Source organism: Telopea speciosissima, chromosome 7 (genome assembly GCF_018873765.1).
Source record: "Telopea speciosissima isolate NSW1024214 ecotype Mountain lineage chromosome 7, Tspe_v1, whole genome shotgun sequence".
NCBI lineage: Eukaryota > Viridiplantae > Streptophyta > Magnoliopsida > Proteales > Proteaceae > Telopea > Telopea speciosissima.
In genome coordinates this window covers 36,251,506-36,265,123 of record NC_057922.1, presented here as the reverse complement: position 1 = coordinate 36,265,123, position 13,618 = coordinate 36,251,506, and the positions used below count along the sequence as shown (strand labels likewise).

Here is a 13,618-nt window from a genome sequence, read left to right as displayed (position 1 = left end):
ATATTTAAAAAAAAAATAAATAAATAAGAAAAATATGAGTTTTAGGTTTGAAATAATGAAAAAATATGAAAGTAATTTCTACATGTTTTGAAATGCATTAGATATATATTATGTTTAATAATTTTTGGTTTTGTTGTGTTAGGTCAATATTTATATTAAAATTGGGAAGCAGTTTTCTGTACGGGAGTGTGGCCTACGCCAGCACTCCCATGTGTCTATCTCTCTCCTCCTTAAGTCAAGGGGATAGAGGTGTCTTTTCACATGAAGATGAGAGAGATAGACTCATGGGGGTGCTGGCGTAGGCCATACTTCCGGACAGAGAATTTTTTTCCATTAAAATTATATATAAAAAATTATTTTTAATTATGAGAAAAATATAAGGGTTAGGAGAAAAATATTAAATAGCTATACAATTGTTTTAGTATTATAAAAGTCTCAATTAAAGGGCTTCTACGTTAAGTTTTTAATTATTTGTTTTACTAACATTGCAGTAAACAAGTATTATTATGACGGATCGTGAAAGACAACGTACGAAGGGCAAGCAAAAGGTAGGGGAAAGTAGTCAACAGAGGGGGCAGAGGGAGCAAAGAGAACGGAGAGAACAAAGAGAACAGAGGCCAGCCAGCCAGCATAGGGGTGACATTGCATGGTTATATGGCACTCCAATTGATGGAGATAAGAGAAAATCTCAATGTAACTATTGTCACATGCAGTTTTTGGGAGGTGGGTCTAGTAGACTTTTAAACAACATCTGACTGGAGGATCTAAAGATGTTGTAGGTTGTTATATGGTACCTGTGCAAGTAGCTAGGAAGATTGGTGAGAGTTTGAGGGGAGAGAAGAAGAGGAAGGCTGACAAGCAGAGAATAAGAGAACAACTTGAGGATACAGTGAGGAGTTCAATGAGAGGAGGATGACAATACCATGATGATGATGACTCCTCTGATGATGATGATGATGAGGACATTGTAGTACCTGATGATATACAAACAGCAAAGGAGGCTAGGGACTTTCGACGGATTGTTTCAAGGAGTAGAATTAGTTTTCAAGATGATCAGCAGAGACAGAGAATAGGGGGTAGTGGAGGAGCTGACACATCTGGAGGTTCTAGATCTTTCAATCCTTTTAAAAGATCACAAAGTGTGAGGACAACCCCAACACCTCTATCAGTACCAGTACCACCATCAACATCAGATCCTAAATTGCATAGGAAGAAAGGAAGCAGTCAACCAAGAATCAAAGGAACATGGAGGGGGATGAAGGGGATAGTTAAAGAGTCAATAGTTAAGTGGATGCCATACCATACCATCCCAGCAAACATTGCACAAGGCTTTCATTATGATACCATGATAGATACAATTGTAGTGGCTGGCCCAGGGTTCAAGGGCCCCACCCCATATGAGGTAATGAATGTTTATCTATCTCAACAAAAGTCTGAGATTGATGAGTACATTAGGGAGATGAGGAGTATGTCGGAGACATATGGGGTGACTGTAATGGTAGATGGATTGACTGGGCCTACAAGAAAGTCCATCATCAATTTTATAATTTATTGTGATGGAAGGACAGTTTTTCTCAAATCTATGGATGCATCCAAAGAGATAAAGGATGCGAAATATATTTACAGATTGTTAAAGGAAGTAGTTGAAAAATATATGGGAATTGAGAATGTTGTCCAGATTATAACGGACAATGGAAGCAACTTCAAGCTGGCCGGTGAGAAGATGATGAACAACACTAAGTACCAGCTCTTCTGGACTCCTTGTGCAGCCTATTGCATTGATTTAATGCTAAAGGATATGGGAAAGTTAAAGTTGGTGAAGACTGTGGTTGAAAGTGCAAGATAAGTCACCAACTTTGTATACAACCACTCCTTTGCACTCAATCTATTGAGGGAAAAATGTGGGGGTGACTTGGTTAGGCCGGGCATCACAAGATTTGCCACTAACTATATTACCTTAAAAAGCATTAAGACAAAGAAGGCCGGGCTGAGAAATATGTTTGCTTCTGAGGAATGGTTTGGATGGAAGGGTTCCAATACTGCAAGTAGGAGGGAAGCACAAACAACCATGTCATCTGAGGACTTCTGGACAAAACTAAGCAAAGTGGTGAAAGTTTAGAGCCAGTAGTTAAAGTTCTATATATTGTTGACTCTGCTCTCAAGGGCCCAACCATGCCAGTCCTATATGCTGCAATGGACTTGATGAAAGATAGTGTCTACAATGTGGCTCCTCGCAGTAGCAAACACTTCTTAGATATCATCAATGCTCGCTGGGAGAATCAACTTATGCATCTACTGCATATGGCTGGTGAGTAAATTTGTTTTATGTAACTAATTCATAATATTAGTATTTACTAATTACCTATGCATTTGACAATATCTCATTTCTATATGTCAAATTTCAGCATACTACTTAAACCCCAAGTATCAATATAATAATAGGCTTGGGTTGGAAACTCAATTATTGATGCTGTGAAATAAGTAGAAGAAGTTGGAGCCAGATGGTTAACTACAAGCTATTTGCAACAATGAGGTGAGTCTTTGAATTCATTTGGAATATAATTAGCAAGTAGTAATTACTAATTACTAATAAGTACTTATTAATTTTCCACATAGGTGTAGATGAAGATATTTAGGGATGCATTGGAAAGTTTTGGAACTGATACTGAAATACAAGGCAGAGCACGTGGTGATGCTGGTAATTCTTTTAAGTTTCAAATTACTTATATATTGAAATTTGAAAGTTGAAAGTTAAAAGTTGAAACCACTTTTCACACATGTCTTTTTTTGTTGTAAACTTGTAATGCAACTGAATGGTGGGTATTGCATGGGGAATCGGCTAGAATTTAAGAAGAATAGTAATCAAAGTCCTTGCCCAAACATGTTTCGCATCTGACTGTGAGCGGAACTGAAGTACCTTTGCGCTCATCCACTCCAAGAGGCGCAATAGATTGGGGTCTGAACGTCTATCTGACATGGTGTATGTGCATTACAACTTGAGGCTGAAACTACAACACATATGCATGGGACATGAGGGACAGAGGGGCACTATTGACCTCACCGACATCTTTCAAGTTGACTCAGACAATGAGGACCCTATTGTGGATTGGGTGAGGGATAGAGGTGAGCCAGTGTTGGATCAGGAGGGAGGAGGCCCGACCCCGTGATAGCTTCCTAGATTGGTGCTGATGTGGATGATTATATGGCTGACGAGGGTCAGATACATGCACGGGAAGCCTCACCCATACCATTCTAGCCCACTAGTGGCAATGTTGCTGATGATGATGACTGGTCTAGGTCCTCAGATGATGATGATGGTGGTGATGGTGATGGTGGTGGTGGTGGTGAAGATTTTGATGGAATGTGAGAGCGTTATGTGGTAGGCGAGGATACGGCGCCTGTAGAGCCAGTCTGATTCACTGGAGAGACACAATTTGATCATGCCACACAGGATATGGACCACGGTGCACGTGACCCTGCACCCCCACCCTCAAGACCCCCCATACAACCATACAACAGGAAGCGTAGGGGTCGACAAACACAGTTACAAGCTGATTATATGGACATTGATGACTTATCTAGCTCTGTTAGCGTTTTGAGTATGGGTGATAGGGAGGGAGGACCGACTAGGCATTAGCGTGCCCCATCTTTTGACGCACATACCACTCCATTGTTATCGGATTATAGTGCATCACAACCTCACGGTGGATATGGATATGGATCATATGAACAGTTTAGTGGGGTAGGGGACTATTACTACCAGTCCCAGTCCCAGGGAGTCCAAGGACATACTGGATCATCTTTTGTAGATGACATCTTTGCATACCCTAGCTACCAACCTCACCAGCCATACATGCAGCCAGTGCCAACGCCGCTTTCGCCGACATCATATCATGCTGGATGATCTTCTTCACAGACTGGATCGATTGGTAACCCTAGCCCATATCCTAGGATAGGTTACTTACAGTATGTTGATGACTCCATTTACATGACACTTGTTGATGACTACACTCGTTTCTTCTCCGAAACTATACCGTGGTCCACATATGTCCTTCAAATAAAGAACAATGGACATCGACTCTAGCGGACCATGAGTGGGGTTGATCCAGGAAGGCACATCAACTATTAGCACTTGTAACTTGTAAATTGTAAGTTGTGATTTCACTGATTTGTGAACTTGTGAGTTGTGAGTTTGTGACTTTGACACTTTGTGTATTGCCTATTAATTGACTATTGAGCTATTGAGTATTGAATTATTGACTATCGAGTCATTGACTATTATGGAGTTTATGAGAATATGATTTATGTATTATGTCTTATGAGTTTTAACTTTTAAAATTTTAATTAGTTTGTTTAAATTTCTTTTGTCTTTAACTGCCTAATCAATGTGTATTTAACTATTTATACATTAGGGTCGATGACCGTATACTATCAATCAAGGGTGCAAGCCCAAAACACCACTTTGAGTTCATTTTTTTTGCAAGTTTATGGTTTAAATGTGTTTATTTATCTTAAATAAGGGTGTCCATAAAGTATCAGGCCTAGATATGGCCAAATATCCACCGAGATGGACTCCCGAAATATTATTAAAAAAAATGCAATATTTCGGCAAAATTTCGCCATATTTCGAATATTTCGGATATCTCGGTAGGCCTGAGATACCCATATATCGTGAGATATTGAACTATGCTTATGATAGGTTTATTCTATTAAATATTCATGATCATTGTTTTTATTTTAATTGGACTTTGGTGTCACTTTTATTAATAATTTAAATAAAATCCTCTTTGACTTTGAAAATTTTGAGGGTTACAAAGTAGTTCTTCCTACTTCTGTTTTTAATTTGAGTTTTTTACTTGAAAACCTTTGTTTCTCTAAAATTCCTTCACCATGACCATTGTTTACTTAATTAAATAAGAAAAGTACTCAAAATCTAATTAAAGTGTCTTTGCTCTATTGCTCTTCATCTTTCATTAATGTTTTACCATGTATTGGTTCAGATCATTATCTAATCTTGTTAGATACATTACTTATTATTCCTTCTAAAAATAAAATTTTTAACTTTCAAGCAGCTAGGTTTTCTAAGCCTGAATTTTATTATTTTCTCTGATAAAAATGGGCATCATTTTTTGGCAGAGAATATGTCTCAAAAAATTTCTGGCCTTTGTCGATGCACTTGGTAAGTTTTTCTATTATGGAGGATCTATGGTTCAATAGACTTTGCGAGCTTCAAAGATTTGACCCATCCCCAGACATATTTGGCCTAGGTTAGAGATATTGACTCCCTTGATAACCCCAAGGATGTAAGGTAGCATGCCTAAATCAACATGCATCTTTAGTTTTTTTTTTCCCAGTAAGCTACATGCGTCCTTAGCTCAATTCCCCTTACCCCCTTGGTACCACCAGCCCTATTGCTTCTAAGGTTCTCATTAGATCTAGTGATGACCTCGTGCGCATGTATAGGGGCATATGCATATGCACAAGGTAGTGGGTACTAGTCAGTCAAAAGGTTTGGACACCCTCATTAGGTGTGTGCTCACTCCTACGCATAGTGATCGATGTTGTAGAATCCGAAGCAAACCTACCCCTTTTTCTACAGATGCAGTAAGTAACCTTTACTTGAAAGAGATTCTGACTTTGACATTTCATAGCTTTGTGTTGGCATATCTTTTGGTTAGTTTTTATATTTATTTTTTATCAGTTTTGTGCATTGAAACTTGAGAAGGTTAGAGAGATTTGTTCTGGATGAGCATCTCCTAGATAATGATGAAAACTAAATTTGGTAATGATTTCCCATGATAAAGAGTTATAGCCCTTAGTTTTCTGCATCAGCTTCAGAGAAGTTTTTAGCTTAGGTTATATAGTCCATCAAAAAGTGTTGCAAGTATGCAGGTAGGAAGCAATTCTCATGCCAACTTATTTAGTTATTTGGATATATAGTAGTACTTAGGCATTATGACAGGTCTTTTTTTTTTTTTTTCCTTCTTTAAAAAAATAACAATATTTCAACCAAATACATCTAAACCATGTTTGCTTGTCTCATTTGATTTAATGTTTGGGTAAAAGTCTCATTTGATGTAGACTTTTGGGTGAAATTTGTTTGATGTTATTTATCATAGAATGTCTGATTCCTCTTAGCTTCATCTTCTTATGTTTTGTATGATATACCATCAGAAGTTTATTTCTCTTGATTTAGTTGTGACGAACTAATTTTTTTGCCAAGTATTCTTGGCATGAGTTGGTGAATCCCTAATGACTGGAATATGATGGAAGCTACTTCTGTAATTGGCATTTTCATTTTCCTTATCATGTCATCTTCTTATGTTCTGTAGTCTTTTTTTTTTTTGGCCAAGTTCTCGATGGTACAACAATGTACAAGCCACATGAGCAATCCAGCTTTTTCTTTCTTCTTGTGATCCTATTATATTTTCTGTAAGTTACTTAATTTAAGATATGTTGACACATTTTGTGAGTTACTAGACTAAAAAGAACAATCTTTAAGTCGAAGTGCAACATATAGTATGACTTTAGTAAAGAGGATGATGTAAATACTGGAGGTTTTTTTGTTCGAAATTCATTTTTAGAACTTTTCAATACTCAGCATTGTATTCAAATATTGCAAATATTCATTCTTCCAGTTGCTTTCCAAAAACCTGCTGTTGTGGCTCTATTAGAAGTTCATATGCAACCCTTTTTTTGAGATAAAGCAAACCAACCATCTGTAACTGTAGGTTGATCTATTATTCAGATTCAGCCCATAAAGACAAATATTATTAAAATTGGTCACATTACATGTTCCCAGAAATAGATTTTATCAAGCACCAATGGTGTTCCAATTGTCTTCTGGAAACGTTTTCAGAACAGGCTTACCAAGCAGGTCAAAAACGGTTTCTCAGCACAGAAAATGAAAAAACTGTTCTGCTGTTTCTCAGCACATAACCAGAATAGAAACACACGTAAGGTTATCAAGTGGGCATAACAAAAATCTTTTTTCTTCATTTTTAAAACATTTGCATTGAAACAAAAGAGGGACAAATCCAAAACTTGTGCCCGATAATTTGCTCCTCTCCAAAAGCTCACAGCCATCGTCTTCCCAACGAAACCCAGTGAAGCCATCTCCAAGGTCCATTGAACCTCCATTGATGCTACTTCTGTTTCCTCTGCTAGGCGATCAATGAGAAAAGAGAGAAGTAAGCTTCACTCAGTGGAAAAATGAGGAAGAAGAGAGGAACTCCTGAGGTCTTCTGCATCTCGCTTCACCTTGTTCGAACGGTCTGCGCCTCTCGCTTCACCTTTTGCTCCAATGAAATGCACCTGATCTCATCTTCTAGGCTCGACAGAGGACGTTGGTGAACCTGAAGAAATCTTGTCGCCAGAGGTGAAGACAGATGCCATTGAAGCTCTGTGTGCAGACTGAGTTCGGGAACAGGTAATGAAATAATCTGAGCTTTTTCTCTCTCTGACTCTCTGTGCGCAAATCCATCTAGGTTTCCTCATCTTCTCTCTCTCTTCTCTCTGTGTGCCTAACTAATTTCGAAAATCTAAGGTCCTCCTCCCTCTTCTTGTTGATTTTTTTAAACTGAAAACCCTAGGGTAGTTTCTCATCTTCCATACCAATTTTGTAAACCCTAGGGTAGTTTCTCATCTTCCATACCGATTTTTTTTTTTAAATTTGTCCATCTTTGTTTTGCGTTGCAGAGAAAAGGCGAGGAATTCTTTTGTTTTGCTTATATTGTTCAGCTCTTTCACATACAGATTTGAAACCACATATATTTTTCCTTTTTCTTTTTTGATGAGCCTTTAAATTACTACATTTTTATTTCTATGGTGCTTTGCTTCCCCTATTAGTTCAAATTTAGTTCCTAGTGTTGGTTAGGAAGATCGTTCCATTCCCTTCCCTCAATGTAAAGATAAAATCCAATGGCTACATAAGGTCTCCATTAGTTGACCCTTTGTAATACTTGCATGGTAGGTATTGTACTGTACTTTTGTTGTTATAGACAATCTACTCATGGGCAGTTGCAGAAGGAGAGGAAGATTGTTATAGACAACCTAGTCATGGGACCATGGACATTGTAGAAGGACAGAAGGAAGAGAAGGGAATGTCATAGTAATTGGTGACAGAAAGAGAAGTGCAGTATATTGAGAGGTGAAGTCTGTAGTTGGAGTGAATGTTTATGAGAATTAAAGTACTTATAAAGACTGATATATGATGCTGGGGAGAAAGAAAAATATGTAATAACGCCCCCCCATCAATTCAGTTTTGAGTTAAAAAGTCTTTCTATGAGTACTGGTGTTACTGGTTTGATTGATTTCTCTCTCCCTTTTGGTTTGATTCAGTTTTCAGCATCTAATCAGAGGTGGATCTTTCCCTCCCCCCTCTTCTATTCCTTTTCTTTGTTCTTATTTCTCCTTCTTTCTACTCAAGGCTGATATTCTGTTATTTTTTCACCTGTTTTAGATTTCTTGCTCAGGTCATATCTTTGCTATCAGCTCGGAGTTTGTCCTGAGACTTGATATATAGGCTTCTGTTACTATTTTCTATTAGAATGTTATCTTGATTACCAGTTTATTCATCACTAAGTTGACTAACCTGCCATGTTTCTATAATTCTCTGAAACCAATCGTACGTACTATCCAAAGATCCAATAAAATTATATTTCTGTAGTTAGGATTTTGTTACCAGAGATGGGTTATCCTATTTGGAGGTTTATATCTCTGTTTGCTTGGATTCAAGAAGTTGCAGCAGTGATTTCTCAGTTTCTGGTTCACTGTCTCTTGTAGTGGCTGATAAATTACTTGGAAAACTGCCTCATTGTATGAGGTTTATCCCATAATATGGGGTCACCATTTGCTTTTCCGTTTTGCCAATTCAACTTATCCTAGCTTGATCTATGTTTTTCATGTTCAGAAGTCTTACAATATTTATTTGTACATAAGCCTGTAACAGGAGTATTGCTTTTGTCTGAAATTAATGATGTTGGACAAAATAGTTGCTTTTTTTTTTTTTTTTTTTGCCATATTTGAAGAAGTAAGGTTTGCCATTGAAAGACTAAAATCATCAATAAAAATGATATAAGAATTGAATCCACTAATAGATAAATGGGCAGTAGGCCCCCAAATGTCACAATGAACAAGTTCTAATGGTGTCGATGTTTGCCGATTGGACAAAGAAAAAGGAAGCTTGTGATGTTTGCCCATTTGACAAGGAGCACAAACATAGTTATTCTTCAGCTTGGGAATGGCAAGAAATGGAGCAGCAGCACGTACTTGGTGAAGAATGGTGGTGGATGGGTGTCCTAGACGTTGATGCCACACTGCAGTTGGTTCTTGAGTACTGAAGTAGGCCATAGATGCTTTTGCAGTGAGTGGCCAAGTGTACAGATTACCCTTGAGAGGACCCTTCAGCAGAAGTTTTCCTGTTAGCACATCCTTTACACACAACGCCCATGGAAAGAATTCAACAGAACAGTTATTATCCTTTGTAAGTTGTGAAATTGAAAGTAGATTCTTTGTAATATGAGGAACTACTAAGACATTGTGAAGTTTCAAAGCTGTAAATTGGGTGGGTAAAGTTGTACTACCAGTATGAGAGATTGAAATTCTCTTACCATCACCAACTAGAACCTGATCTTCACCATTGTAGGGAACCGACTGTTGAAGCAGTGATGGATCAAATGTCATATGTGATGTTGCACCTGAGTCTGTATCCACTGTTCATCATGTCCGAATGGAGGGCGAGGTGGATTATGTGCTTGTGGCTGCAATGGTGGTGCCATATGGAGACCAGCATATGTGTTTAGAGGAGGTGGAACTGCACTGTTACGACTGGCTGAGTATCGAAAATAGCATTTACTCGCAGCATGTCCAAACTTAGCACATATTTGACACTTCAATTGAGAATTTACATTATGGTTAGATGGAGGTCGTGGAGCCTGTTGTGATGGATATGATGATTGAGTATAAGAGTTTAAGTTTTGGTGGGTGGGTTGATGGCCACGGGTTGTATAAGTGGTGGGTGATGGTGGTCGCTTAGGGAAGCCATTGCCACGGTTTCGTGGCTGTTTTTGCTCAGTGGTGTAAAGTACAGTCTAGGAATCAAGAAGTGAGGTTGTGGGATTACCGCAGCCCTTATGGAGGCATTGCTCATGAGTGAGTAACTTCGCTCGCAGCTCCGTGAATGCAATAGGTGGATTCAAGTTCTCAATAGTGATAACGAAGTTGAGGTAGTCAGGACCAAGACCATTCAATGTATGAGTAACAAGATCTGAGTCTTTGACTCTTTCATCAATGGCAGCTAAAGAGTCAGCAAGAGACTTCACTTTGTGTAGATATTCTGTGATTGTTGAAGACCCTTTGTTAATGCTGTGAAGTTCACTTCGAAGATAAGATTTTCGGGCTGTAGATTGCTGATAGAATAGCTCTGCAAGAGCATCCCATACTTGCTTGGCAGAGTGAAGGCCGAGTATATGAGAAGATAGGAATTCACTAAGTGTGGCGTTGATGCAAGCACGCACAAAGTGATCCATTTTCCCCCAGGCAAGGAATTCTGGATTTGTAGAAGGTGTATTGTTGGTTGATGATCCATCAGTAGGTTGTAGGTGTTGATTTGGTGCTGGTGTAGAGCCATCGACATGACCCAGAAGGTCACAGGAGATGAAGATGGACTCGAGCTGTTCCTTCCAAAGGAGGTAGTTGTTTCCATCGAGTTTGATGGCAACTGGGTTTGATAGGTTGGTAATGGGGAAAGGGGAGGAGGTAGCCGTGTTTGACATTTTGAAATCAAAGGCTCGAATACCATAAAAGTGGTGCAAGTATTCTGGAGTTTTAGCTTACCAATTGGTAGAGGCTTGTTTATTGTATTTATAACTTGTTTACAAGATAAGTATAAGAGTTCTGTACATTGGGAACTCTTATCCTTAACAGTTAGTGATTACAAAGGTGAGTTGGATAGTCTTATCTCAAGAGTTACAGATTAATCCAATGAGTAACAACTTTGCTATGTCTGATCTTGGAGATCTCCATTATTTCTTAGGTATAGAGGCCAAGCGCAATTCACAAGGCATGCTCCTCCCTCAAACCAAGTATGCGCTAGACCTATTGAAGCGCACCGGAATGACAACTTGCCGGCCGATCAATAGTCCTGTTGCCACTGGCAACAAACTATCATCTTACCAAGGTGAACCATTATCAGATCCTCACGAGTATCGTCAGATTGTTGGTGCTCTACAATACTTGACGATGACCCGTCCTGATATCTCATATGCTGTCAACCAAGTGTGCTAATATATGCACCGACATCAGATCATCTAGTGGCTATTAAGCATATCTTACGTTACCTTAAGTTAACACTGGGGGTTGGAATTACTGTCAAATCAAGTTCCCTGAACCTATTGGGTGCCTACACTGATGCAGATTGGGTTGGATGTCCCAATACACGTTTTTCGACAACTGGTTTTTGCACATTCTTGGGAACCAATCTCCTTTCATGGGGTTCTAAGAAACAACCAACTGTCTCACGATCAAGTGCAGAGGCTGAGTACAAGGCATTGGCGGTCACTGTGTCTGAACTACTGTGGTTATCTTATCTCTTGCGAGATCTTCATAGGGATGTCCAAACACCAATACTAGTCTATTGTGATAGTCTCTCTGCCACTTAAATGGCTGCAAATCCAATCCTTCACGCTAGAACAAAGCACATTGAAGTTGATTACCACTTTGTGGGGGACTTAGTGATCAACAACAAACTGAAAGTTCACTTTGTGCGCTCTCAAGAGCAATTGGCTGACATCTTCACAAAAGGCCTTCCAACACCACTCTTCAAGCAACATTGTGCCAAACTACTGTGGCTACCGCCCAATAGTTTGTGAGCGGGATGAAAGACTAAGTACGTGACTCAAGAGAATCACTCATTGGATTAATCTCTAACTCTTAAGATAAGACTATCCAACTCACCTTTGTAATCACTAACTGTTAAGGATAAGAGTTCCCAATGTACAGAACTCTAATACTTATCTTGTAAACAAGTTATAAATACAATACACAAGCCTCTACTGATTGGTAAGCTAAAACTCCAGAATACGTGCAACACTTTTAGCCAGATTTGAGGAAGTGGAAGGTTTTAGAAGAGCATTTGGAGAAGGAAAGAAGAGGCATCTTAGGTTTGTCTTTCTTGAAAGAGAGATTATAAAATTGACCATGACACCTCTCCCCCACTTTTTTGTGCTTACTCTTTCATGTTATTTATCATCCAACCTGGGCATTTACACTCTTAATGCCAAACACCTACTCCCTTTATTGGTGACTTGTTTTCTAATGATTATTAATCAAATTCATTTCATTGACGAAACAATTGATTTTGTTTTTTCTCTTCAAAATTGGGTTATTTGTAAATTTCAAACTCTATTTGAAGTAAGTTGAATGCAATGAATAACAAGAATTGAGTTACTTGTAAATTTCAAACTCTACTTGTTGGGTCTTTAGCTCAAATTGGTAGAGCACTTGGAACATGAGCATGTCTCAAGCATGTTTTACGGGGATAGTGGTTCGAATCCACCAATATCCTTTTTGGATAGTCATACATGATCATGGTGAATTTTTTAATCTTAATTTTAAGTAAGTTTAGTCAAGTAATGGCATTTCTATAATAATTCATTAATTTGGTAAAAGATGTTTCAGAACAGATTTATCAAACGGATTTGTGTTGTTTTTCTGTTCTAAAAACATTTCTGAAACAAGTTTACCAAACACCATTTTGAGCCCAGAAACATGTTTCTAGCACAAAAACATAAAAAAATGATAAAGGTAAAAAATACCGGTTCTAGAACAGAAACGTTACCAAACAGGCTCTAAACGATTCAAGTTATGTTTTGTGAAACAATTTGGTTTTGATTTCTACCTCTAAACATGCTGAATTAAACAGAACTACACCGTTTAACACCCTTACATATGAATGGATAGCATCATTATCTACAGAAACATTTCCTGTGTGAATTTATATGTTCTTCTATATGTCTATATAGTCCAATTGTCAAAGAGCCAAATCAGTCCTTCATGTCACCAAAATAAACGATTAACCAAGCAAGCTTGGTGTAAGGTTGAGATGTTGAAAATTCTTTCCAACCCATCTGTCCTTCCATGAATGTCCGTCGACTTCAAGATAGGGCTGGTAATGGAACCTGTTTAACCGCTTTTGGATGATAAGGTCATTAGTTCATTACCCAAACGTACCCTATCCATCGCCACTTATTTTTTCTTATATTATTATAAAAAATAAAAGACTAAATTATCATCAATCCTCAAAAAATATGGGAAAAAGATTCCCGTGGAGGATAACTCTCTCTCTCTTGAAATGATTTCTCTGCCCCTATGTATGCAAACCGTTTCATCGCTTCTCATTTGTGTGCTCCCTTATACTAATACCTTAGGAGACCCTCTCCTAAAAAAATATAGGAAAAAGATTCATACCAAGAAGCGTGACAAGAAGAGGCAAAATGACCACCTCACCCCCGTGAAATGGGAAAATCCCACCTTGTTGATGCCTTTATGTGTGCTCTCATTGGCCACGCAGCTTGGAAGCTATACCCTACTCAAAAAATATGAGAAAAAGAACTTTGCC

At 38.4% G+C, this 13,618-nt stretch overlaps 2 protein-coding genes across 2 annotated transcripts; one reads left to right on the top strand and one right to left on the bottom strand.

The window, feature by feature from the left end:
• Nucleotides 1-6,626: 6,626 nt before the first annotated feature.
• On the bottom strand, nucleotides 6,627-10,529 carry LOC122668512. Its single transcript, XM_043865067.1, has 4 exons — nucleotides 10,124-10,529; nucleotides 9,699-9,832; nucleotides 9,220-9,654; nucleotides 6,627-6,737 (listed from the first exon to the last, which is right to left on the bottom strand). Exons 1-4 carry the CDS (start codon nucleotides 10,527-10,529, stop codon nucleotides 6,627-6,629), a joined length of 1,086 nt encoding a protein of 361 aa, XP_043721002.1.
• Nucleotides 10,530-10,634: 105 nt separating this feature from the next.
• Nucleotides 10,635-11,660, top strand: LOC122668511 (uncharacterized mitochondrial protein AtMg00810-like). The gene is made up of 3 exons (XM_043865066.1): nucleotides 10,635-10,724; nucleotides 10,927-11,277; nucleotides 11,346-11,660. The coding sequence occupies exons 1-3, from the start codon at nucleotides 10,635-10,637 to the stop codon at nucleotides 11,658-11,660; spliced, it is 756 nt and encodes a 251-aa protein (XP_043721001.1).
• The last annotated feature ends 1,958 nt before the right edge of the window (nucleotides 11,661-13,618 follow it).

Coding starts and splice junctions, on each gene's coding strand:
- LOC122668512 (XM_043865067.1), bottom strand. CDS start 10,529: ATGGATCACTTTGTGCGTGCTTGCATCAACGCCACACTTAGTGAATTC. Junction 9,833..10,123: donor ATGCCTCCATAAGGGCTGCG/GTAATCCCACAA, acceptor TTCGATACTCAG/CCAGTCGTAACAGTGCAGTT. Junction 9,655..9,698: donor AACAGTGGATACAGACTCAG/GTGCAACATCAC, acceptor CTGCTTCAACAG/TCGGTTCCCTACAATGGTGA.
- LOC122668511 (XM_043865066.1), top strand. CDS start 10,635: ATGACCCAGAAGGTCACAGGAGATGAAGATGGACTCGAGCTGTTCCTT. Junction 10,725..10,926: donor TCGAGTTTGATGGCAACTGG/GTTTGATAGGTT, acceptor TATCCTTAACAG/TTAGTGATTACAAAGGTGAG. Junction 11,278..11,345: donor TCTCATATGCTGTCAACCAA/GTGTGCTAATAT, acceptor CGTTACCTTAAG/TTAACACTGGGGGTTGGAAT.